General features: G+C 36.3%; 1 protein-coding gene across 1 annotated transcript in view; it reads left to right on the top strand.

Annotated features, from left to right (window-relative positions):
* Positions 1-26,655, top strand: part of ARFGEF1 (ARF guanine nucleotide exchange factor 1) — a 100,334-nt gene that overhangs the window by 49,797 nt on the left and 23,882 nt on the right. The window contains exons 11-23 of the mRNA XM_081111628.1: positions 2,274-2,373; positions 2,483-2,622; positions 2,727-2,835; positions 3,778-3,979; positions 7,531-7,642; positions 7,979-8,184; positions 8,660-8,744; positions 11,961-12,132; positions 14,261-14,412; positions 17,693-17,821; positions 18,783-18,941; positions 19,600-19,750; positions 23,801-23,891. Coding sequence (XP_080967754.1) covers positions 2,274-2,373; positions 2,483-2,622; positions 2,727-2,835; positions 3,778-3,979; positions 7,531-7,642; positions 7,979-8,184; positions 8,660-8,744; positions 11,961-12,132; positions 14,261-14,412; positions 17,693-17,821; positions 18,783-18,941; positions 19,600-19,750; positions 23,801-23,891 — 1,808 coding nt within the window. The remainder of the gene's footprint in view (positions 1-2,273; positions 2,374-2,482; positions 2,623-2,726; positions 2,836-3,777; positions 3,980-7,530; positions 7,643-7,978; positions 8,185-8,659; positions 8,745-11,960; positions 12,133-14,260; positions 14,413-17,692; positions 17,822-18,782; positions 18,942-19,599; positions 19,751-23,800; positions 23,892-26,655) is intronic.

Here is a 26,655-nt window from a genome sequence, read left to right as displayed (position 1 = left end):
TACTGAGCCAAACCGGCCAGGGCTCAGTACCTGCTTTTTATCATAGCAACCACTAAAACCAGGTTTGCAAAAATAATGATGGCTTTGAAAGGAATGTAGTGAGATCTAACTGATCTAATGACACTGAACAATTTTGCAGGTGTCCAACAGATGTATTTCTCTGTGGATTTTATCTTAAAAATTCTCATGATAACACTCTGAGTTTGTTGTAGCATTCTGGGGCACATTGGTGCAGTTTGGGAACTGTGGCCACGAATATTTATTGAATGCCTACTATATGCCATGCAGTGTGGACACTGTTGTTGGCAGGAAAGACCTGGCTCCTACCTGCTTAGAGGTTACAGTCTTATAGGAAATATGACATTAGGCGAGTACTAGAAATGTGTTGAGTTTTATGAAAGAAAAGCACATTACAAGGCTACCTTATCCAAATTGGGGAGGCATGTTAATCATCGTTCATTGTAAATATGAATTTCTAGGTTCATAATACATATCGTATATAATAAAAGCCTAATATGCCAAGTGTCCGGTTGTCCAGTTGTCTGGTTGTCCCTTCAACCAAGCAAAGCGTAATATGCTAATGATATGCTAAGGCTGCTCAACTGCTCGCTATGATGTGCACTGACCACCAGGGGTAATAAGTCGACTGTTTGACCAGTCGCTATGATGTGCACTGACCACCAGGGGTCAGGCACTCCTACCTGTAGGTTAGCTTGCTGCTGGGTCCAGCTGATCTCGGGACTGAGCGAGACAGGCCGGACATGCCCTGGAGCCCTCCCGCGGTCCCTCCCCGGCTGGCCAACCTCTGGTGTCTCTCCCCAGCCCTGATTGTGCACTGGTGGGATCCCTCAGCCTGGCCTGCACCCTCTCGCAATCTGGGACCCCTCGGGGGATGTCAGGGAACCGGTTTCGGCCCAATCCCGCAGGCCAGGCTGAGGGACCCCTCTGGTGCATGGGCCTCTATGATCCATAAGTGTTAATATAGTATGTTGTTTTCTGATTTACTTTTTCAGCCATCCCCTCTAAGTCAGTCACTTTTCCAAAATAAATTTTTTTTTAAAATATATTTTATTGATGTTTTACAGAGAGGAAGGTAGAGGGATAGAGATTTAGAAACATCGATGAGAGAGAAACATCGATCAGCTGCCTCCTGCACATCTCCTACTGGGGATGTGCCCGCAACCCAGGTACATGCCCTTGACCGTAATCGAACCTGGGACCCTTCAGTCCGCAGGCCGACGCTCTATCCACTGAGCCAAACCGGTTTCGGCTCCAAAATAAATTTGAATCTGAAAATTCTTAGCTCTTAAATTGAAATTTATTTAATTAGGTTAGCTCCTTTGTGCTTGACATTATTTGGCCTGAAAGAATAGTGAAAAATAGTTTGTAGTTTTCAGACAATGGAGATTTCCACTTGTGTGAGTAATGATAAAAATAGTCCATGAGAATTGGATAATTAGATACTTTTTATTTTTAAAAAAATATATTTTATTGATTTTTTTACAGGGGAAGGGAAAGGGATATAGAATTAGAAACATCAATGAGAGAAACATCGATCAGCTGCCTCCTGCACACTCCCTACTGGGGATGTTCCTGCAATCAGGGTACATGCCCTTGACCGGAATTGAACCTGAGACCCTTGAGTCCGCAGGCCAATGCTCTATCCACTGAGCCAAACCGGTTAGGGCATTAGATAATTTTTATTATGTGGACTATACATTACTTACTTTTAAAACTAGGAACAATTAGGTTTGCTCCATATTATAATGTCTGAAAAATGCAGGGTGGGGCAAAAGTAGGCTTACACTTGTTTGTATGGAAAATAGTACAATAATTAAATAATAATACAAGAATAAACTTTGTGTTTCCCATACTCACAACTGTAAACTTGCTTTGGCCCACCCCATCTGACTGATGAACAGAATATGATTTATGCTTTCTGGGGTGTTAAAATGAATTATGAGTTATATTAGTTTTGTAAATATGTTCAGGAAATTATTCAGAGGAACTCCAAATCTTTGTAGACTTCTTTTGTAGTGGCTGTGTGATAGCAAACAAATTAATGTGAAGTACAGTGCTCCTACTGCAAGGGTTCGTTTCACTCACCCACCTAGTGATTTTAGTCCTGATGTTTCAGAGATGGACTCAAAAGAGTTGACTCCAGAGGAACCTGGATCCTAGTCTCTGTTCTGCAACTTTGGAATATTTAAAAAGTGATCACATTTATGAATTATAAGCAATATTTAAAAACAAATGTTTTCCCCTAATCACAGGTGTTCTTTAAAGAAATTTTCCTATATATTTTGGAAACTTCTACCAGCTCGTTTGACCACAAATGGATGGTTATTCAGACATTGACAAGGATTTGTGCAGGTATTTGAAATTATCCATATTATCTCTTTCTTATAATGAGATATTTAAAAGGTTGAATATACTCATATACTAGATGCCCTTTGTTAATTAATATATTGTATTGTTACAGATGCGCAGAGTGTAGTGGATATTTATGTAAACTATGACTGTGATTTAAATGCAGCAAATATATTTGAAAGATTAGTAAATGATCTGTCAAAAATTGCTCAAGGCCGGGGCAGTCAGGAACTTGGTATGAGTAATGTTCAGGTAAGAACTTTAAAAACATTTTCAAATTTAAACTTTGCCAAGGAAGTGCTATGTGTTTTGCTTAAAAGATCTTGTTTGTATTCTTATTCTGAATTATTCTGTAGGAATTAAGCCTGAGGAAAAAAGGTTTAGAGTGCTTAGTGTCGATTTTGAAGTGCATGGTTGAATGGAGTAAGGATCAGTACGTGAACCCCAACTCTCAGACAACTCTTGGTAAGGTGACCTTTTGAGTATAATTCTTCATCATTTTAAGCAAATGATACTTTGGAGGCTAGTTGCAGATGCCATTAAACCAGTTTCATGATGTCTCTATTCATTTAGCTGATGAAGAAGCATTGTCTGTAACTTAAATAATGAGCTTTAAAATAATGAATTTCTTAACTTAGTTATCCAAACTTTACTCTTTCTAGAAGTATTTTGAATCCTATATAATAAAATCCTAATATGCAAGTCATCTGAACAGCACCGGTTGCTATGACGCGCACTGACCACTAGGGGGCAGATGCTCAACACAGGAGCTGCCATCTGGTGGTCATTGTGCTCCCACGGGGGAGCGCTGCTCAGCCAGAAGCCCGGCTGATGGCTGGTGAGTGCACCGGCAGTGGCAGGAGCCTCTCCTACCTCCACAGCAGCACCAAGGACCTCTCGGGGTTCCCAGACTGCTAGATGGTAGAGGGCGGACTGAGGGATCCTCCCTCCCACCCAGTGCATGAATGTTGTGCACTGGGCCTCTAGTATTATATAAAAGTGAAGCATATTTATGCACTTTGTTAAAGTATAGTTATAGAAGAAATATATAAAAGTAAGTATGTTATAAGAAGATGGAATTGTTTGTGCATGTTTGAGATTTATCCTTACTCAGAGAAAATCTCATAGTTGAAGGGCTACCTGATGTTATCTTAGTCAAGTTCCTATAGGAAAACTGGTGGTCATGAGCTGAGAGCTGAAACCCAGCAGACACTCAGCACTTTGACTGCAAAAGGAACTCTTTTTAACGATGTAAATTGTACATGTATATATGGCACCTGATATTTTATTTGTATTAAACAGCTATCTAAGCAGCAGTGAAATATCTTGCCAATATCTTGAATTTTTTTTTACCTTTACTTTTTTTTTTCTTTGAGTAATTTACTATAACATTTTTTCTACTTACAGGTCAGGAAAAACCCTCAGAACAAGAGACAAGTGATATCAAACACCCTGAGACAATAAACAGATACGGAAGTTTAAATTCCCTGGAGTCAACATCATCATCAGGAATAGGCAGCTACAGCACACAGATGTCTGGCACTGATAATCCAGAACAGTTTGAAGTCTTAAAACAACAAAAAGAAATAATAGAACAAGGGATAGATTTGTGAGTGTCTGATTTTAAAGAGAAATTTTCTTGGATATCCCTCTACCTGTACTGTGCCAGCATTGCCCTGGGTTTCTCTGAATCTTTGGAATATTTTTATTTTCTTCTTATCACCACCTTCTAATGAGTAAAACAGGGCAAAATCTTGCTGACTTCTGGCTCCTTAACCAGCTCCCCTTTTTCATTGCAGTCTAGCCCAAACAGACTCTGTAATGCAATTTAATTAATTTTGCACCACATTTTATATACTGTTTTATGCATCTGCAGTTTTGTGTTATTTATTTAGTTCAGTTTTAAAATCCCCCAGTATATTTCCTAAACAGGTGACAGCTAAAAAAATTTAAAGTATGAAACTAGTGTTGTTATAGGTTTTATATTTTCTTCACCTGGGTTACAAATGTGCTACTTTTGTTATTGATCCATTGTTGTTAATTTCTTTGTTATATGTTCATATGGTGATAATGACCCTTTCCAATCTGGCTACTAAATTGATAGCAACCTGTTTCTGGACTATTTCCCATCTAAGTACTACCATTCTGCTGTCCCTCCTATTGCCCATCTCTTTTTTCAAAGAGATGCTATAAGGAAAAATGAACTTGTTGGCCTTTTTCCATGAATCTAGCTACTGTAAACTATTAAAAATTCCCTGTTTAGTCAGCTTGCTCCTTCTGTTTTAAAGCATTTCTTCCTGAATCTTAAGCAATGCCTTTTGATGAATGCCTTTTTTACAGTTATTTGTACCTTTTTTAAAATTGACAAAATGTACACATATTCTTTGTCATAAAATTATAAATCTCACAAAATTGCCTCAAGAAGTTGCCATTAATACTCCATTCTAATTTTTCTGTCATTTACAAACTGTCGTGTGTTCCAGACATTATGCAGGGTCCTGGAATAAATGATAAATGAAACATCCCTTACTTATCGGGGCTCAAGATCTAGCAGTGTCAGCAGATACTCATGCTGAAGGGCGGCTGGTCACTCAGCAAACACGTTTGGTACTTGGGACTGTGTGCCAAGAGCCATGGAGACACTGGTCCTTGTGTTCAAGATGACAGTCTAAATCTTGGCAAAACATTCTTTTTAACTGGTACTGTGTAAAGTCCATAAGAGAGTGTTGTACAAAGTACTGCCGAGAAATGATAACTCTCATAAAGTACTTCGCCGTGAGAGGGAGTTGTCATAGGGCTTTAAAGTGGAGGTTCCCTGCTGTCAGCCACTAGCCTCCAGCCCTCCTTTCAGCCCTGAGACTCGCTTTCTGTCTCAGACTTCCGTGGAGGGCTTTCCTGTGGCTGTGCGCAGTGCACTCTCACAGCTGTGCCTCCCATGGCACCGCTCTGCCCCACCCCTTCTTCCAGTTTGATCATCCATCTCAGTCTTGGTCTAGGCTGTTTATCTCCTGCATATCTCTCAGCATTTTAAGGGTCCTGTCCCTTAGCCTTTATCTTACTTTGTATCTTCTCCTAGATCAGTGGTTCTCAACCTTCTGGCCCTTTAAATACAGCTCCTCATGTTGTGACCCAACCATAAAATTATTTTCGTTGCTACTTCATAACTGTAATATTGCTATGTTATGAATCGTAATGTAAATATCTGATATGCAGGATGGTCTTAGGCGACCCCTGTGAAAGGGTCGTTTGACCGCCAAAGGGGTCACGACCCACAGGTTGAGAACCGCTGTCCTAGATGATTGTGTTCTTTTTCATGATTTCAGCAACTATTTACTAACATCTCACTACCAAGTGTTAACATAAATACCTCCACTGACATGCAGACTCATCTGTAATTGCCTGTTGGGAGTATTGCATAGCTTCTTCCACTCAGCATGTCCATAATCAAATTTATCAGTCTACATTCTCTCCATAGTCAACTCCCCAATACTCCTACCCAAAACAAAAGACAAACAGAAAACTCACTTTTTCTGTATTTTTTTTATTGAGGATAGTAACCTTAGGATGTTACTAAATTTATAAGCTAAAATTTTGGGAGTTACCTTAGATTTCCCCCTTGGATTTGTCACTAAATAAATAGTATAATCTAATTAGCTCACCTTTGTTTGGTCTTATTTATTCTCTAGTCTTTTCTCACAACTATTCTTTTTGAATGAAAGTCTTAGTTCTGTTTTTCCCCTCTCTTGCTCTTAAAGAATAAGGTCACAACCTGGATCTGCCGAACTCTAAACTTTATCACCTGCCACTTCTTTTTCTCACTTCATTGCTCCACCAATGCTGAACTATTTATTTTGCTGTTTTATGCTTTCATGTATTAGTCTGACCTATTTCACTCTAGGATGTTTTTTCTTACTCTTTATGAAAGATGTGATTATTCCTCAAAGCTCAGTTCCACAGTCACCTTGCCCTGAAAATAAATCATGACCGTCTTTGTAAATTAGTCACTTATTCTGTGCTATCTTCTTATAAATAATGAACACATTATTTGTTGCACTTTTACTATTGTAATTTTTGAAAATCATGTTTCTTACTTTAGAATAAGAGCTTCTGTAGAGCAAAGATTATGTTTATCTCAGTGAAAATGTTTGATTTTAATTTGTGTACCTGATGATGGTTGAATTAGGACTTTCTAGGAAATCATTAGGCGGACAGAACAGGGAAGGACATTTCAGAGAGAGAATGAGGTATGCAACAGCTCGGAGAAAAAAGGGAGAACATTTGGGGACTATTGTTAAGCAAGGTGTGTAGGGGGAGGGAAGGTTGTGAGGGGGAAGCATGTAGCAGGAGGTGAGATGAAAGCATTGAGTTGGATCCAGATTACCGAAGGCCTTATTTGCCATGGAAAGGAGTTTTGTCTTGTACCTCCTGGCATTGGCATACTATTGAAGGATTTTAAGCAGAGAGCAGCAGCAGCCGATTTCCTCTTTTGGAAAGATGACTTGCCAGCAGCCTGAAGGATGGATTAGAATGTGAACAAAACAAGAGATAGGGATACCATCTAAGAATGCTTGCAATAATACCCAGGTGACAGGTGATGAAGTACCAAAGTAATTATTGGTACAATAAAAGTAGAAAGTAAATGATTTGGAAAGAAAGAGGTGACATTTAAATTGGATCTTTAAGCATGAAGGAGAGTTCCCCAGTGAGGGGAGCAGGTGAAGGGCATGCAGAGGAAATGGGCCGCAAATGCATGGTGTTTAGGGAATGAGACAGGGTATGTGGGAGTAGATGAGATGAGGGGATGAAAAATGAATGAGCTATATTAAGAAAGGTTTTATGTGGCAGTCCAATCATCAATTTGGACTTTATTTTGAAAACATTGGGTATCTACAGGTCTTTTTTAATAAAGGAAATAATGTTGTCAGTTTATAGCTTAAAACAGTCACTGAATTCAAGTTCTGTACTTTAAAAGCAGGAAACTTAGAATTAATAGGTGGAAAACTTTGCATAGTATAATATTTTTATATTTTCATGCATAGATTATATTAAGTAAGTTTCTATTTTCTCAATGCTATTAGAAAATCAATTTACTAAGGTCTTTTCCAGGAATACAAATCGTTTTCTATTTATGATGTCGTTATTAACTTTAATATCATCTAGGTTTAATAAGAAACCAAAGAGAGGAATACAGTACCTCCAAGAACAAGGGATGCTTGGCACTACACCTGAAGATATTGCTCAATTCTTACATCAAGAGGAAAGATTAGACTCTGTAAGAGTACCATTTTAGTTCATTCTAACCTTTTCTATAAAATTTCTTTTTAAGTTAATAATGATATGTATTGTTGCCCTCCCAAGTATGCAAGTAAAACTTAAAGAATAACTGTAGGTATTCTTAATTTTGCTTTTCAATTTTTTAAACTCAAAAGTATATCTTGATTTTTTTTTATATATATATAAACACATTCAGTATGTTTAACTTATAGCTTCATGTTTGAAGTAGTTAAACCTATAGTCAAAAACCGTGGGTCTTATGGATTTTTTTGCTTTTTAAATGGCTGTCTGGCATATGTTCCATTAGGAAATCAATTTGTCTTTTGTTCTTTAGACTCAAGTGGGTGAATTCCTGGGAGATAACGACAAGTTTAACAAAGAAGTCATGTATGCATATGTGGACCAACATGACTTTTCAGGAAAGGACTTTGTTTCAGCCCTTCGAATGTTTCTGGAAGGATTCCGTCTTCCAGGGGAAGCTCAGAAAATTGATCGATTGATGGAAAAATTTGCTGCAAGATACCTAGAATGCAACCAAGGGTAAGCAAGATTCAGATTCTTACTGGTTGCCAACTATCAGGAGATTCATAATCCTCTACCTCCAGGAAACTTAGATTGTCTTTGATCGGGAGGTAATCAGATAGTTCCATTTAAAAATTGTAATGTGAGATAGAACATAAATCCTGAAGAAGTAAATTAAAAGTGCTTTGGGGCCGTAACCGGTTTGGCTCAGTGGATAGAGCGTTGTCCGGCGGACTGAAGGGTCTCAGGTTCGATTCCGGTCAGGGGCATGTACCTTGGTTGCGGGCACATCTCCAGTGGGGGGTGTGCGGGAGGCAGATGATCGGTGTTACTCTCTCATCGATGTTTCTGGCTCTCTGTCCCTCTTCCTTCCTCTCTGTAAAAAATCAATAAAATATATTTTTTTTAAAAAGTGCTTTGGGGTTTGAAGTGACTAATTTAATGAAACTGTAAAACAATAAAAGTTTATAACATGATACATTTATTTTTTCAGACAAACCCTGTTTGCTAGCGCAGATACTGCTTATGTTCTGGCTTACTCAATCATTATGCTGACCACAGATCTTCACAGTCCACAGGTATATTTTCTTCCAAGCCAGTTCTATAATAAATAATGCAAATTAAGTACTCTGAGTTCTTTTGAATTTAATAAGTGATAGTTGAAATTTTAATGTTGTTTAGTCAAATACCCCAGTTTAGTGATTGGTTTAATTTAATGTAGTATACATTTACAAATGCAGTTTCTGGTAGTTATTCTAATTAGACTTTTAGATATCTGTAAGATAGATCTATATTTGTCTGTCTCAAGATTAACAGCTGTATAAAGCTTAAGGTAAATTTTAATCTAAGAATGTGATATGGTTCTTCTGCCTATACTTAATTGCAACATGATAAAACACTATATATAAACTGTCTTCTTTTTTTTTTTACATTTTAAACTTAAACATTAGAGTGATTAGTATAGTGATTCTTCCTGTGCCTGTCACCCAGCTTCCACAGTTATCAACTTATGGTCAATTTTGTTCTATTTATATCCCCCTTTCTTTCACAGATCATTTGGAAGCAAATCCCAAGTATCATATCATCTCATCTATATTTATTTCATTATATATCTCTGAAAGAGACGTATTCTATTTAAACATAATCCCAATACCAGTACACAGAAAAATTAACAGTACTTTTAAAATATCAGGTATCCATGCCCTAGTCCAGGGGTGGCGAACCTTTTGAGCTCGGTGTGTCAGCATTTTGAAAAACCTTAACTTAACTCTGGTGCCGTGTCACATATAGAAATGTTTTGATATTTGCAACCATAGTAAAACAAAGACTTATATTTTTGATATTTATTTTATATATTTAAATGCCATTTAACAAAGAAAAACCAACCAAAAGAAATGAGTTCGCGTGTCACCTCTGACACACATGTCATAGGTTCGCCATCACTGCCCTAGTCAGTTTGGCTCAGTGGATAGAGCATCAGCCTGCGGACCAAAGGGTCCCAGGTTCGATTCCAGTCAAAGGCATGTACCTTGGTTGCAGGCTCCTTCCCGGCCCAGGCACTGGTCTGGGCACCTGAAGGAGGCAACCAATCAATGTGTTTCTCTCGCATTGATGTTTCTCTCTGCTTCCCCTCTCTCTCTTCCACTCTCTTTAAAAATCAGTGGAAAACAAAAACAAACAAGCAATAAGTAAATAATAAAATAACAGGTATTCAGGGAGTATTCAAATTTTATTTTCCTCATAACATTTATAATTCCTTTTTAAATGTTAAGGAATATAACTTGATTTCTGATGTTCATTTGCAAACACTTATTTTAAACATTTTAGGTATTTTATGCTTAGTTTTCAAAAACATGCTTGGGTATCCTTGGGGAAAATTACCTTTATAAATTAATCTATTTCCAAAAATTTATTTGTACTTTTTAGGAATAATGCAGCATATGATATTTACTATTTTTAGGATGTGAAATAAACTATATGCTTTTTCTTAATCTGAGGTGTATTGAAAAATTAAAATCTATTTAGTTTGAGATTAAGCTTGGCAATACAGGGATTGTGTGTGTGTGTGTATATTTTGAGATGTTTAAAGCAGGGTTGATTTGGAAAGTATATACCAAATGTATAATGGGAGAATTACAGGGTTGTGGATACCATACAGAGTTGTTCCTAGTTTTAAACATCAGAATTCAACAACTGTGCATTTACCAGAATTACTTGATTTTATATAGACCTTTATATAGAATTTAAGAGTTTACACATTTAAATATTCCTTTCTCATATTACTGACAGTGTAGTAAAAGCAGCCCACTTTTAGGGTTTTCGTTGTCTAGCACAACACTTTTCCCATGGGTTTATAAGGCAGTCTACATTTAAAGACTTACTTGGATATCTTTTTATTTTTCCCATCATCATTTATGCCCTCCCTCCTCCACCCCTAGACCCCACTATCACTGCATTGTTGTCCATGTTCATAAGTTCTCTCTTTTTTTTTCTTTTTTGCTAAATCCCTCCACACACCCCCAACATCCTTCACCCCCCCCCCCCTTCCACTGTCCCCCAGCTGTCTGCCTGCTCTCTATCTATGACTCTGTCTCTATATATTAGAGTTTCTTATCTGGTTTTTCTGTCTAAACCAAAAGTAGAATTATGTTTTACACTACCTCCCTTTGTTTTTAGAATGTTGTATTTTTAAAGAATTTGGTTCTATAAATGAATTATCAATGTTATGTGCATCTGTGTCATGTCTTCCTATACATATGTACCTTCTCATGAAAGTTATTTTAAAGAAATATTAAAACTGCCTTACATAGTATCAGATTGTTAAAAGTTTCTGGACACATGTCAGTTAGGGAGTGTTAAATCTTGGGAACAGTGTCCTGTCTTGATTGCACTAGTTTCTGTCTGTAGGACACGTGCTGGTCTGGCAGTGGTAGCTTATTGTCATGTGGCTCCTGTCAGACTGCTGGCATCATGTGCTGATATGCAGCATGCCGCTGTGCTTATGGGTTCCTACAAAGCTAAGTTGCTGGTTAGAAAATTGAACCCATAATTATGACCCCATATAATATACACTTTAAGACTATATGAACTGTAACAAATGACATCATTTTTAAAGAACACTTTAGCCCTAAGAAGTTTGACTCAGTGGATCCAGCGTCGGCCTGCGTACTGAAGGGTCCCAGGTTCAAGGGCATATGCCTGGGTTGCAGGCTCGATCCCTAATAGGGGGTGTGCAGGAGGCACCCAATGAATGATTGTCTCTCATCATTGATGTTTGTATCTCTTTCCCTCTTCCTTCCTCTCTGAAATCAATAAAAATAAAAAATAGAAAAAGAGAGTACTTTAAAAGAATCCCTAAAATGAATTCTTCTCATTCTTAATTGTTTTCAAAGTTAAAATATAGGTGAATTTTAACAAGTCATTTATGTTTCTTTTTCACCTAGAATATTTACAGTTAAATTACCTTTTATATATAGTGTGTCAGCAAATTTTTTTAAAATTTGAGGTATATTTAGAACACATATTTTTGTCTTAATCTTTATCATTAGTAACAACTGGCTTTGATTCATGTGTATATTAGAGCAAGTTGAATTAGCATATGCCAGGATGGGTTTTTTCCTACATTGCTGTCATTTTCTATGAATTTTTTATTTTAATGTGTGTTTTGTTGAATATTTTTCACTTCTTGCCTTGCAAGTATTTATAAATTCTCTTATAAGAGTATTTAAATTCTTAAAATATGGGTGAAATTTTTATGTTAATTTTTAGGAATTATAATCGCTTTTCATTTCTAGGTTAAAAATAAAATGACAAAGGAACAGTACATTAAGATGAATAGAGGTATCAATGACAGTAAAGACCTTCCTGAAGAGTATCTATCAGCCATCTACAATGAAATAGCTGGCAAAAAGATATCATTGAAAGAAACGAAAGAATTAGCAATCCCTACAAAATCAAGTAAGCAAAGTAGGTATCCAAATTATTTGAATCCTGATTGCTCAGGTGGAAAAATATGGGTACTTGAAAGAGTTCTTCACTTAGGTTAGAGTATTTATTCTAGTGATAGTATTTATATACTATATAGCATTTGCTGATATGATTGTATTTTTTCTCATTTGCTGAAGAAAGGTAGCTCTGGTCAATAACAAATGGAAAAATGCTACATAATATGCATGGATTAGTGTATGTTTAATATACACGTGTCCATTTAGCAGTTAATCTCAGCACAGATTTGGAGGTCAGAGATTGGTCAGGAAACCCCAGTAGTCAGACTTCAATTCTTAATCTTTGCTTCTGCCTCCTTATCAGCTACAAGCAGCATATTTATATCTCTTCATATATCATCATAGATAAACAAGCTGAAAGTAGGGGTGATTCAAGGATATGGGGAAGGTTAGGATTGTGAGATAGCTGTGGAGTTGGAAATCACTACTTCAGATGTGCCACAAATTGTATCACTGTAGAGTTCCTAGATCTAACCAGCATTAGGGGCCAGCTGTGGGCCTGGCTCCATTCTAGACTTTCTGTACATGTAGATAATGGTGATGAAATGAGAGCTAAAATCTGATTACAGGAATGAGACCTGTGATGTGGCTTAAGAATATAACAGTAATATGGAAAGAGGACACCTTCCTTTCTGAGCTTTTCCACTTAGAAATGAACTCTCAGGTTTTATTTAACAGAGCAAGCTACACTAGCAAAATTCTGTTGACAGAAGAGAAGCAAAAAGGCCTATGTGATGTAAGTATTTGTAGAAGCTGATGAAGAATTACAAGATGAGAGTTGGGGGCTAGGGAGATGATTTTAAAAGGAAGAGTGGAGCATACTGGCCTTATCTTTTGGAGTAGTATGAGGAATGATCCTAAAGAATTTTAGTAAGTTCATCCTCATTTTATAAATGAGGAAACTAAAGTGCAGAGGTTAAGAAACTCAGAGTTTTAGAATTTATGAGCTGAGTTTGCCTAATGTAAAAATTTTTATTAAATCGCTACATCTAAAACCCAAATAGTGGCAAAGCCAGAGGTTGTACTAGGCATCCTTGACTCTTATTGCAGTTCAGTACCAAGCAGCAGTTTACCTGGGTGTGTTGGCTTCAGTTCTGCTTGTAACATTAAGTATATTGATCAAGAGTTCATTTTACACCTGAGTTGATGCCAGTTCTCTGATTGTTTTCTTCCTCAAACCTATTTTAACATCTTCACATCCCTCTTTCTATGGCCTGTTTCGTATGTGGTGGTAGCAAATTAGAGAGCTAGATATGGGAGGGAGATGGTGGTGTTCTGAAATCCTAAATCATCCTGGAGTGTCAGGGCCATTGTTTTCTTGTTAACTCAGGAGATACTATTCAAAGATGCCATTTCTTCTTACATCTCTTTTCCTGTCCCAGGTTTGTATGTATTCTCTTCCCTCTTCATAGGTTTTCTACTTATCCCTGACTCTTAGTGCAGGATTTTTGCACTTTTCATTATTGGGGTGAAATTCATTTAATATAAAATGAACCATTTTCTCCTGGCTGGTGTGGCTCTGTTGGTTGGAGCATCATCTCGTACACCAAAAGCTGGTGGTGGGTTTGATTCCTGTCAGGGCACATACCAGGTTGTGGGGTCAGTCATCCAGTTGGGTGACTTGTGTAGGAGGCAGCTGCTTCAAGTGTCTCTCACATTGATGTTTCTCTCTTTCCCTCTCTCTCTCTCTAAAATCAATGTTTTAGAAAAAATGTTTTTAAAAATTAACCATTTTGAAGTGAACACTTCAGTGGCGTTTGATCCATTCACCTGTTGTGCAACCACCACCACTATCTAGTTCTGAAACATTTTCATCACCCCAAAATAAAACCCTGTTCGAATAAGCAGTTACTTCAGGTTCCCTCCCATTCCTTAGGCCCTGGTTATCCCAGTCTGTTTTCTGTTCCTATGGATTTACCTGTTCTGGATATTTCATATGCGTCTAATCATACAGTATGTGACCGTTTGTGTCTGACTTCTTAGGACTATTTTTAATTAGTATATTGGTGGTAATTATTGTTTTGTAATAAAACATCAAAATAACATTTTTAAATGCTTCCTATTTTAAATGCTAATGGTGGTTGTTTCAGATGTAGCCAATGAAAAACAAAGAAGACTTCTGTATAACTTAGAAATGGAACAGATGGCTAAGACAGCTAAAGCACTCATGGAAGCCGTGAGCCATGTTCAAGCACCTTTTACAAGTGCAACGCATTTGGAGCATGTGAGACCCATGTTTAAGGTAAGAGTTACTAGTAACTTTTGGTGGCAGTAGACATTTACATATAATGACATATCCCATTGGTGTAGACATCGAACCAAAAAGCCATGTTATTTAGGACATGGCAAATACAAAATGTATTCTTAAAGAGAATGACAAATGTATGCACTATTAGGAATTAATAGCTGTGTGATATTAAGAATAGAAAAAGTTCAAAGAATGATCATTAATCCTTCACCTGGTTTTCTCTAAATAAGTTTTATTTCAAACTTTAGGTAACTTTGGAGTTACCTAAAATTCCAAAGGATCTTCATTGAGCTGCTTGGTCTCTTTCAGTGCTTCTGGCCTAGGAACTAATATAATAGGAGGGTTCTGATTTGCCTGGAGCCCAGAAAAAAAGAGTAAGGAATAGAAAGAAGCATTGTTTATTTTTATAGGTTGATCTACTAAGAATGGTACTGGTTCTTTAAAATGTGATTTCTCATTCCTTTTTCATTTCCTGTTCTTTTTTTCTACCCTTTCTCCAAATTCTAGAATGAGTAAGCAGTGCATCGCAAGGATCGTAGGAAGTGGAGGGGAGTCTAGTTAAATTTGGAAAGGGAAAATGGGTAAAGTACATTGCAGTTTGTGTGGTTAAGATGGTCTGTGGAAGCTAAAGATCATAATTTAAATTCTAATGCAGACTTCACTATACATATGTATGGGTTGTGAAAATGACTACAAGATTTCTGTGCTTCCTTTTAGGTGTAAAATTTTATAATTACTTTTACCCCTACTTCAAGGTCTAAGTGAGAGTTATACTTCTAAAAGTTGATGGAGAATTATAGAATAGGAGGGGGGCTAAGGAGGTAATGTTAAAAGGAATAGTGGTGTATAACTGGCTTTATCTTTTGGAATAATAATAGAAAATCATGTTGAAATGTTATAAACACTTTTTCTTTATTATAAAATATATTTTATAAGTCAGCTTTTCTGTTTTGAATAATATTATACCCTTCTTTTGTTTTTCAAATGTTTTTGTAAAGGGGGAGGCAGAAAAAAGCAAAATAAGGATCTAGCCATAATTCAGCCATTCAGAAAAAACCTTTTGTTAATATACTACCTTTTTATCTTAAACTGTTGTGATCGTATTATGTATAGAATTTTTTATCTTGCAGTTTCTCACATAACTATTTCCCTGTATCATTAAGAATTTGTCAATACGTTTTATGATATGGATTAGTTATAGTTTATTTAAACATCCTCTAAGCACTGCCATTGTTCTCTTCAGACACCCTCACTTCTCACTCTTAATACTGTAGTGTCCTTATGTGCACTCTTATCCATTTACAGAAGCCAGAGTGATCTTTATAAAAGAAAAAATGCAGTTTCACCTTCTTCCTTAAGGCTCTTCACTGACTTTGCATGACACTTGGTGAAATTAGCACACGGAGAGGGTCTAGAGACCACCTGCCTTTCCAAACTCTTTGCTAGAACTCTTCTGTTTCTTCTGTCTCTTCCTGTGCTGCAGTCACACTGGCATTCTCTAGGCTTCTAGAATGTCCTAAATTATTTTCTCTCCGGAGCATTCTTATAAGCTGTGTCCTGTGTCTGGAATGCTCTTTCTTTGCCTGTGTAGTTTCCACTTATAATGCTACCTTTTCAGAAAGTTTTGCTCTGACCCCTCTAATTCAAATTAGGTCCCTGTTCATTACATGCTGTTCTTTTCCTTCATTGTATTTATAACCATTTGTATTTGTACATTTATGTTAATATGTGTATTAAAATGTTAGGCTGGTACGCCTCTTGGCTGTACTTTAAGCGCCACGAGGCAAGGGACTACATCTGTTCTGTTCACTTTTCCCAGTGTCTGGCACAGTTGCTCACTTGTAGCCAGTGCTCAATAATAAGCACTGACTGGGTCAAGGAATAAATGAGAGATTCCTAGAGTGCATTATACTATGAAGGGATACACACATTACTAGGAATCTTTCTACAATTGGCAAGTTGTATTCTGTAAAGGTTTATACAATTATGAGTGGGCAATTTAATTTCACTGTCCCTGGATATTATTCAGTGTGATTTGATTGGAGAAATCATTGAATTTAATTTCTGATAGAGTTAAACATTTTTTACTGGCTTATGGACCATATACTTCCATAAAATGTTATACAGGGTTTCTAGTGGAATGTGTCATTTATTACTTCCATGTAGTACTTTGTATTTTAAAAGTTCTGCACTTCATATGCTGCCCAAAGCTTCTCTTCACAGTGATAGACCAGTTATTAAACAGGAGGAAACTTAGTTTCAGAAAGATTAAATAAGTGGCAAAGCTAAGACTTGAAGTTAGGTACTGTGGTTTATGTTATTTGTTAGGGATTATACACTTTATTTCTAAACTTTCTGCTGTTACAAGCAAAGTGTTGTGTTTTCCTTCATAATGCTAAAAACTTTTTAGATCTTTTAAACATTTTAGTTGTCATTTCTATAGCACACTCATATAAACATTTTTTCATCTGTATGGCTATATGGTTTATAGTTTTGCTTCATGACGACTTATTAAAAGCAAATACTCTCACATCAGACATGTCAAAGTCATACACGCACACACTAATCTCTCTGTGTTTTGACATTAGCATGTTCAGCAGTCAAAGGGTAGCTCTTTTTTTTTTCTTTTCCATTAAAAGTAGGTATTCAGTTTTTATAGTAAAATTTAGTGTTTGTTGGCTTTCACTGTCTATAATGAAGAAATATTTTATTGAACTATATTTTTAAAGTATTGTCCAGGCTTATCGCTGACATGTCAATGTAAAGTATTTGACTGGGGGAAAAAAAAAAAAAGGCTAAATGATGTTCAGGGAGCATGTTTAAAGTAAAGAAAGTAATAGAATTGCTGCAAGTAGAAAATGCTAAAGGATTTTCTTGGAAATAAAAAGCCCATGATATTGCAAGGGAAAAAGCTTGCAGAGAGAGATGAGTTCTCAAGTCAGGGGTATAAGTGATACCATTTTTGAATATTGATTATCCCATTTTATTGATGTGAATAATTTATAAATGCTGCACTTAAAATATTCGTAAGGCCTTCTACTGAATTTATGATCTTATTCTTTTATTTATTTAAGACCAGGCTGCATTAAATCGGTTTTTTTCCTTTTGTCTAAGAAAGCTTTCCAAATAGCTATGCTAAGAAATTTATTGCTTTTTTTTCAGAACTTCAAGTTATTTATTGTCTGAAAGCCTTGAGAACTATGAATGTAGTATTATCATAATTTTTAATTAACACTTGATATACATGATATATTTTAAATTTTAATTTTCCTAGTTGGCTTGGACACCTTTTCTGGCTGCATTCAGTGTGGGTCTACAAGACTGTGATGATACTGAAGTAGCTTCTCTTTGCCTGGAAGGTATAAGATGTGCAATCAGAATTGCATGCATTTTCAGCATTCAGGTAATAAAGAAATTTGCCTTTGTAGTCAGTCTACTTATGCCATTACTATAGTTTAAGTTATTTTTCTATGTTTGACTTAGGAGAAACTAATTTCAAGTTTATGATGTAATTTAAATCTTAATATTTAGGAATCTGAGAATCTATGACAGAGTAGTTCTATACTGATGTGCCTAAAATTCATAGTAACTTCGGTTTGCAATTCTTCCCCAAGACTTTGAATTCCTATATGTTAATTTTGATATCTTATTTAAATAAATATGTTGCAAGTTCTTTTTGAATCACATATATTTTCATATTTTATATACAGATAGTAGGTTTATAATTGTTCATATAGAGAATAATACAATAATTAATAAATAATAATACAAGAATAAACTGTTTCATATATATATGTGTGTGTATGTGTGTGTATATGTCTTACCCCTCAGAACAAGTTTAAGAAAACCAGGTATATAGTACATAATTTTCATGAAGATAGCCCCTCCTAGTAATTTATATGCTTTGTCTGATAATAAATGTAGTCAAAGCTTGCTTTCTTTTTTTAAAACTTTTATATTTTATTATGAATGATAGGACTTAAAAAGCACAGTCTACTTGTAATGAAAAAGTGAGCAAGTTTATAAATAAGGTTTCTGCTAGTTCACACAGTACTTGAAACAAATATTCACACTTGATCTTAGCCAAAAGGCCGAGAAGCGATGAAACAAATATTCAGTGAATGTTTTTCTACTATATGAATTTATTAATAAAATCTCATCTTGATTTGACACCTTCACCTTTGTATTTTAGAAATTTTCTGTCTCATTTATCTTAAAAAAAACACTCTCGTTTGAGGTATTGTATATAAGTTATGATTTGTCAGTTAAAAACTTACTAAACAAGTAAACAGTTTGTCATTAGGGAATTAAGGATCACTGTTGTGTTGACAACCATGTCAAGTGTACTTTTCTCTTTTTTATAGCTGGAAAGAGATGCATATGTTCAGGCATTAGCAAGATTTACCTTACTCACAGTGAGTTCTGGTATTACTGAAATGAAACAGAAGAACATTGACACAATAAAAACGCTTATCACAGTGGCTCATACAGATGGAAATTATTTAGGAAATTCATGGCATGAGGTATAAGCACTTTCTCTGTTTTTAGTTTTGTAATTTGATTTATAAAATGAGCTAAATATTTTATCACTGACATGCCTAAGTGTTTGGGGAGAAAATTAAGTACATTCGGGGTAGATACAGATAGCTTTTTATAATCTATATGTATAAAAGCCTAAGCAACCAGAAGACCAGATGACTGGCCAGTAGCTATGACGTGCACTGACCACCAGGGGGCAGATGTTTAACACAGGAGATGCCCCCTGAAGGTCAGTGCGCTCTCACAGTGGGAGTGCCGCTTAGCTTGCAGATGGGCACCAGACGCTGGGCTGACGGCTGGGGAGTGCAGCTGTATGGTCCTCTCCCGTGGACACTACCTCTACACGCACTAGTGGCAGCAGGCTCAATGTGGCCAGGATGAGTGGGAGCAGCAGGGTGCCCAGCCCGGGCTCAGGCTCCTCCCTGGCCGCCTGCGGCTTTGAGCACTGCTTCATACTGTGCGTGATCAACGCGAGAACAGCGGCTGGAGCCTGATGACCTGGAGGGTAAGGCCAGGCTGCAGCGGTGCAGAGGTCCACTGGTTCCCGCGGGCCTAAGTTTAAATCCTGGCTGCAAACATTTAAATATATTTGCAAACATTTTTAACATGGAATTAAGTTTTTTCTTCTTTTTTAAAATTAAGATTCTGAAGTGCATCAGTCAGTTGGAGCTTGCACAACTTATAGGAACTGGAGTGAAACCTCGATACATTTCTGGAACAGTGCGAGGCAGAGAAGGATCTCTTACTGGAACGAAGGATCAGGCTCCTGATGAATTTGTGGGGCTAGGCCTGGGTGAGCATTTTACAAATTATTTCTATGAAGTATCAAAAATTGTTTAACTCGTTCAATCTAAGTAACTTTATTGTAGGAATGAAATATAATTGGAGGGATATGATAAAATGCCCATTGGCTATCGTTCTGAGGAAAAACAAGATGAATGTATAGAGAACTAAGTCTTTTTTGCCTGAAATAGTTGGCAACATTAAATGAGGTTTAGTCTTAATCTCATAGTTGGGGGTAGAAGAAAGGTAGTTTAAAGTTATTGCTTTTAAGACTAAGTAGGTAACTTAAATGAGTGAAGGCTTGTATAAGATTGTAAATAGTAAGGGCAATTGGAGAAAGCACGCACATTCAGGTTTTTTAAAGATACTGTGCAGACCTACTTAAATGCTTCTGCTACTATGGAAACTTTCCCATGGTTTCCCATGTGCTTAGTCTGGCCAGGAACTTCCAGATTTAACCAGATAGAAAAAAAGGAAAATATTAATGGATACAGGAGGGCCAAAGGCCATGCATTTTTAGTCATAAATGGAAAAAAGTTTCATCAGGGAAGAGGCAAAGTTTAGACTGTCTTTCACTTTGAATACTATACTTTTGGGTTTGAATTCTACAAATTTCTTCCTGACTGTGTGCAAGTAACTAATTCTCTGAGCTTTGGTTTCATCTTTTCAAACTAATGGTAATATCTACTAATAGAGTTGTTAGGATTAAATAAGAATATATATAAATGGATTTGGTATGTAGGCAAATCTATTAATGGTTTCTGGATTATTGTCTGTCCTTATTTCCCACCCCACTTTAACCAAGAAATCTAGAGACATGACTTAGCAAGAAGGAATACACCTGAGATCTAGGAGTATTTACCTTTTAAAGCTTTGTACTGTAACATTATATTTCTGGAAAATTTCTATTTTTATCTCTTAGTGATTTCTCTGTTGTTGCTTGCAGTAAAAATTCTTAGGAAATCCAAAAGAATTTCAAGCTTGGAAAACGATCCATAGGGAAAGAAGTAAAGACCAGGACCATATGTGGCTTCAAGTTGGACTGGGACAGTTAGTGCCCAGTGGTTATCCAACTGTGTCAGCCAGCAGTGCAGTCTGTACCTCAGTTGTATCTTAGATGCTGTGGTTCTGGGTGATGCAGTTGTAGACCTAATAACTTGGTGACCCAGCAGCAGGATTTAGAACTGCCTGAGCACCTGCATGGTGACTTATATAATCTGGAAGTCTGACTTGGAACATCAGAACTATAATTACTCCAGAAATAGCACAAGATACAGATGAAAAATGTTTACAGGCAAGTGAAATGAACGTGCAATGATTGATTCAAAAGCTTTTGAAGGGCCTTTTTTTTTTTTTTTTTTTTTTTTTTATTAAGAACTAAGAAGTGTGGGAAGGCCAAAATAATGACAGGTACAAATTGCCAAGGCTCAGTTTTGCCAAGCAACAGAAGTAGGTTACACTAAAAATAAAATAGTGAAGTTTTTATCTCCTAAAAGTTTAATCAAACAATAAATAATGCATGCTGATAGCATTTACTATTAGTATATTTGGAAGTGAATTAAAATTAATTTGATCACTGTGCCGTTGTGCCATTTAGGTTGCAAGGATATGAGATGGCCTGCCTTACTCTTTCAGGAGAAGTGCATTTACAGAAAAATACACACTTTTTGGGATCTGGAAGTGAAATAAAAATGTCAGACTTCCAAGCCATTCAAGTAACCAACCATACTCTTCTACCTCTTTCATTCTTTATCTAGGCTTTCTCTTATATTATCTACTTCTTTTAGCCTGCCCCATTTTCCACTCACTCCTGATAGATCAGGTCTCTCATTTTTGCGTCTACATCCAAGAGAGAGCCAGTCTTTTGACTTGGCCTGTTAGGCAGAGCTCGCCTTTCAGGCCATCTCATTGGTTAATCCCCTGTACATCTGTGCCCTGTCACCTATCCAGACAACAGATGCTTTCTTCAGCAGGATGCTGTAGTCAGAATTAAGGCTAGATGATATAGAACAGACAATCAAGTTGGTTTAGTCTGTGTGTGTGTGTTTAAATAAATTAATATCCTTTATTAACAGCATTTAATAATGCACCAAGTATTAGTTTATATACCAAGTATTAATTTTTGCACCAAGTAAGTTATGCACCAATATAAATTATGCACAATTTATTAATGTACTAAGTATTTCATTTTAGCCAAGGTGATACGGCTGGGTATATATTTATCTGATTGATCCACTTGCACACTTCCAGTACATTATATATGCTGCTCCTTCTACCTGAATTGCTTTTCCTCTTGTCTCCTTTCCCACATGATCATCCTTCTGGGTCCAACTTAAATTAATATTTCATATTTGAAACCTTCCCATGAGTTAACATCCCCATTCTCCTTTATCCCATCAAAATTAAATATATTTAGCAAAACTTGTATTATATATAATTAGTTTGCTTCAGTCATGAAGTAATCATTACATTGTATTAAAGTTGGTTGTAAGTGGTGTCTCTCCTGGTAAATTGTTAACTCTGAGGACAGGACATCTTTTTTACTTTGTTCGGTTGCTAGAATAGAATTGAGTCCAGCTAGTTTAAATAATGTCATCTATTATGTTTCCATTCTTAAAGGCATTTATTGAGTATCTGGTCAGTCAAGTCAACAGTATTTATTGAGCATCTGCTTTGCACTTAATATTGAGTGAAGTGTAGGGGGATACAAAAAATAATGTTTATGTCTTGGTTCCTAACCTTAGGGATCTTTTTATCTGGCTGAGAAGGCAATATTAACACAACCAAAGTAATTTATATGAAACTATATGGAAGAAATTCTGATTTGAGTAGTACTTCTATAAGTAAATGCTAAGTTCAGAGGAAGATGAGAGCAGTGGAGAGGAATCCTTCATTGGGAACTCAAACTAGTTAGGGTTTTAGATAGTTGAGGGAATGCCCTGAATAGAGATGCTATATTGTCTAGAGACTCTAGATCAGGGGTGGGCAAACTTTTTGACTCGAGGACCACAATGGGTTCTTAAACTGGACCGGAGGGCAGGAACAAAAGCAAGGATGGAGTGTTTGTGTGAACTAATACATGTTAACACTGCTGCTGGTGAAGGAGCGGAGGGGAGAGCAAGAGAACCCTCCACTCTTTCGGCTCCGCTGGCCGGATAGAACAGCCGAACGGGCCGGATCTGGCCCGCGGGCCATAGTTTGCCCACGGCTGCTCTAGAGTGTTGAAGGGAACTGCCTTAAGTGCTGTGTTGAAAAGTTTATACTTTATCCTGAAAGTAAAGTAAGCAAAATGAAGCTGGTGATTTAGGAAAGTTAATCTGGCAAGAGAATGAAGGAGAGATTTAAGAGGGGAGAAATTAGCAGCAAGGAAAGCATTCAGGAAACTTTCAATTATCTGGGCCTGAAATTATAAGCATCTTAACTGAGTAGGAATGAAAATTAATGAATGATATGAAAACAGGTCAAAAGAAAGATTTAGTGACTACTGGAAAGATCTTGAAGATGATTGTAAGGTTAAGAGTTTGAAAACTTGGGGAAGTTGTTGTTCTGCTGTATGACATATGGAACCAGTTTTTTGGGGAAAATAAATTCTTCTTTTGAATAAGAGGATGTTAGAACATATAGTTATAATTTTCAATTAGCATTTATAAACAGGGACTGGAGATTAAATGACAGGGGAGATCTGATTATGGGGAGTTGGGAGTCATCCTTAGAGGGATCATTGGAACCTGAACTAGTACTGTCTTTCTTAAACACTAAGAGTAATTATGCCTAATGTCATTAATTTGTGCTCTAAATTCTCAGTGGCCCTAATTTGTGTAATTTTTGCAAACACAATTTACATCTTTATAACCATGTCTGTGTACTAATTAGTATAGCTCATTAAGCACATTTTGCCTTGATAAAGGTCACTGATGCCAAACGAATTGTTCAACCAAAGCATTCTTTCTTTCATTAGGAAAATAACTGATTTCAGAAATGTATTTTAGAACTCTAAGTGTGTTCTTCCAGCATTCAGACTTACTTTCAAACTGAAATAACTCTCTTTTATGTGTGGTAGTTGGAGGAAATGTGGACTGGAAGCAGATAGCAAGTATTCAGGAATCCATTGGAGAAACCAGTTCTCAAAGTGTTGTTGTTGCTGTAGATAGGTAAGGTATTCACTTTATTCCCTTTTCAAATGAAACTGGTTTAATTCTGTAGCATTTAGATTTTTTGTGCACAGTAGTAAACAGAAAATTTTATTGCCAAAAAAATTTCGTTAAGTAATGTAAGACTGTATTGTAATATGATGTGATTTAAATGATGAAGCACATACTTTTGCATTTTAGGTTATAGAACAGGGGTGGGCAAACTTTTTGACTCGAGGGCCACAATGGGTTCTTAAACTGGACCGGAGGCCCGGAACAAAAGCATGGATGGAGTGTTTGTGTGAACTAATATAAATTCAAAGTAAACATCATTACATAAAAGGGTACGGCCTTTTTTTTCAATAGTTTTATTCATTTCAAACAGGCCGGATCCGGCCCGTGGGCCATAGTTTGCCCACGGCTATTACAGAATATAGGAAAGAAACAGTATGATAATGTAAGTTTTAGTAGATATTAGTGGGCATTAGGCAAATAGTAACCTTGATGAAAAAGAACACAAATGTTTGATTTCCTGTATAGAAAACATTCCCCTTATTATCCCTATTGGGAAACAGAGTGTACTTTCTCTTTCTGATAGAGGACTGCATTAGGGGTAAAATGAAGGGATTTGCTGGCAATTCTCATTATAAGCTTCTTTGGAAAGAACTTGGAAATTGGTATATTATAGACATTACCAGGTAGTCCTCATTTTTAGTTTGTTTTCTAAAAGAAAAACCATACTCTGGTTTATTTTACTATGGTAATATTTAGTTTCAGATTTTTAAAATTTCTAGTATATAGAACATTTAGTGGTGTGGTGTTGTTTTTTTTTTTAATATTAGTTTTTACCAGATGAATGCCCCCCAAATTGAAACTTAACATTTTACAAATCTGTCATTTAAATTTTTTTAAAAAAATATATTTTATTGATTTTTTTACAGAGAGAAAGGGAGAGAGATAGAGAGTTAGAAACATCGATGAGAGAGAAACATTGATCAGCTGCCTCCTGCACATCTCCCATTGGGGATATGCCTGCAACCCAGGTACATGCCCTTGACCGGAATCGAACCTGGGACCCTTCAGTCCGCAGGCCGACGCTCTATCCACTGAGCCAAACCGGTTTCGGCTGACATTTAAATTTTTTTTTCTTTGCCACTTTTTATGGAAACTTTCAAAAATATAAATGTAATATGTACTGTTTGTTTGTTTGTTTGTTTTGGTGCTTTGAGACTCATGCTGATCCATTATTTTATTTTGCATCAGATAAAACTTTTTGCTCTAAGTACAGACAGAACTAGAGTGTTCCAGGCTACTGACCCTGGAAGTACTCCCTGGAACTTTTATCCTTGAAAATAATTCTTAATGTCCACTTGCAATCTTTTTTGTTAGGGGAAGGAGGTTATTTGCATTTTTCTTGGGAAGGATGAAGAAAGATTGTGTATCATCTATACCGGCGGTTCTCAACCTGTGGGTCGCGACCCCTTTGGGGGTCGAATGACCCTTTCACAGGGGTCGCCTAAGACCATCCGAAAACACATATATAATTACATATTGTTTTTGTGATTAATCACTATGCTTTAATTATGTTCAATTTGTAACAATGAAATTGGGGGTCACCACAACATGAGTAACTGTATTAAAGGGTCGCAGCATTAGGAAGGTTGAGAACCACTGATATACCCACTATATAATTAGAAGGTTTACCACATGGTTGGTATATTTCAAAGTGCTTTACCTGTATTATTAGTTTAATCCTTTAAGTAGCCTCATTAGATGAGTATTATTGTCCTCAATTTACAGATAAGGAAACTGAGACGTGGGGAAATTAAATAACTTGCTCATTCCACAACCAGGCTAACTGGGTCTTCATTATTTTGATGACTGTTTCATTCATAGAGAGTTTTGGGGAATGGAGCTAAGACGTACAGTCAAGCAGCATATCTTGAGTGTGCACTCTAAACCTCTCTACCTGCATGTGCAACTTCAAAGCAGTGTAATGTCTGCCTTTCTGCTATCAGGGTAGCTTTTTTCCAAGTGGTTTTCTTGCTTTCCAGAAAATCACCTTCACTGTCATGGGAATCTCTTCAGGCAAGAGTCAACATTTTACCTACTATTTCTGTTTCCATAATATACTTTATATGAGCATACCTCATTATGATTTATTCAACTATCCATTGTTTGTTATAGGTAGACATGTCACTCATTTGAACAGATAATATGCTTGTCTGTTTTAATAATTTATACTGTTTCACAGGTATCCTAGCAAAAGTACTATTAGTACTTTGTCCTCTCAAACTCATCATCACCAAAGTCTTCTGCAAACATAAAATTAATGTCCAATTTTATATAAAAACTCAGTATTTAAATTTTAGCTTATAATGAAAACAAAAGCTACATCTTTGATATAGTATAAGATTATATTATTCTTGTGTGGTGCATTTCATTTTTTCATTACATTTCTTCTGAATTTCTTCTCAGATGAGGTTATATTCATATGTAATATTTGGACTCTAGTCTATAAGCTAACTGAGATTGCCCTGGAATTCAAGACAGTGGTGAAATATTATCAGGTATCATCCTTGAAAACTGTACTTATCCAGCAAAAACAGTCATTTTCCTACTCTTAGGCCTATTGTTCTGAAAAATCTCTTCGGACAAGTATAGGAACTAAAATTGAAAATAAAAATAATAATTCTTTGCTTAATTATTTATAGCTTCTGTATCTTAACAGAAAAATTGCTGATTCTATTAAAAACCTTCAAGTTTTTAATGATAATATATCCTA

Source organism: Myotis nattereri (assembly GCF_964212035.1).
Source record: "Myotis nattereri genome assembly, chromosome: 17".
Classification (NCBI taxonomy): Eukaryota; Metazoa; Chordata; class Mammalia; order Chiroptera; family Vespertilionidae; genus Myotis; species Myotis nattereri.
This window is presented reverse-complemented; position numbering and strand designations above follow the sequence as displayed.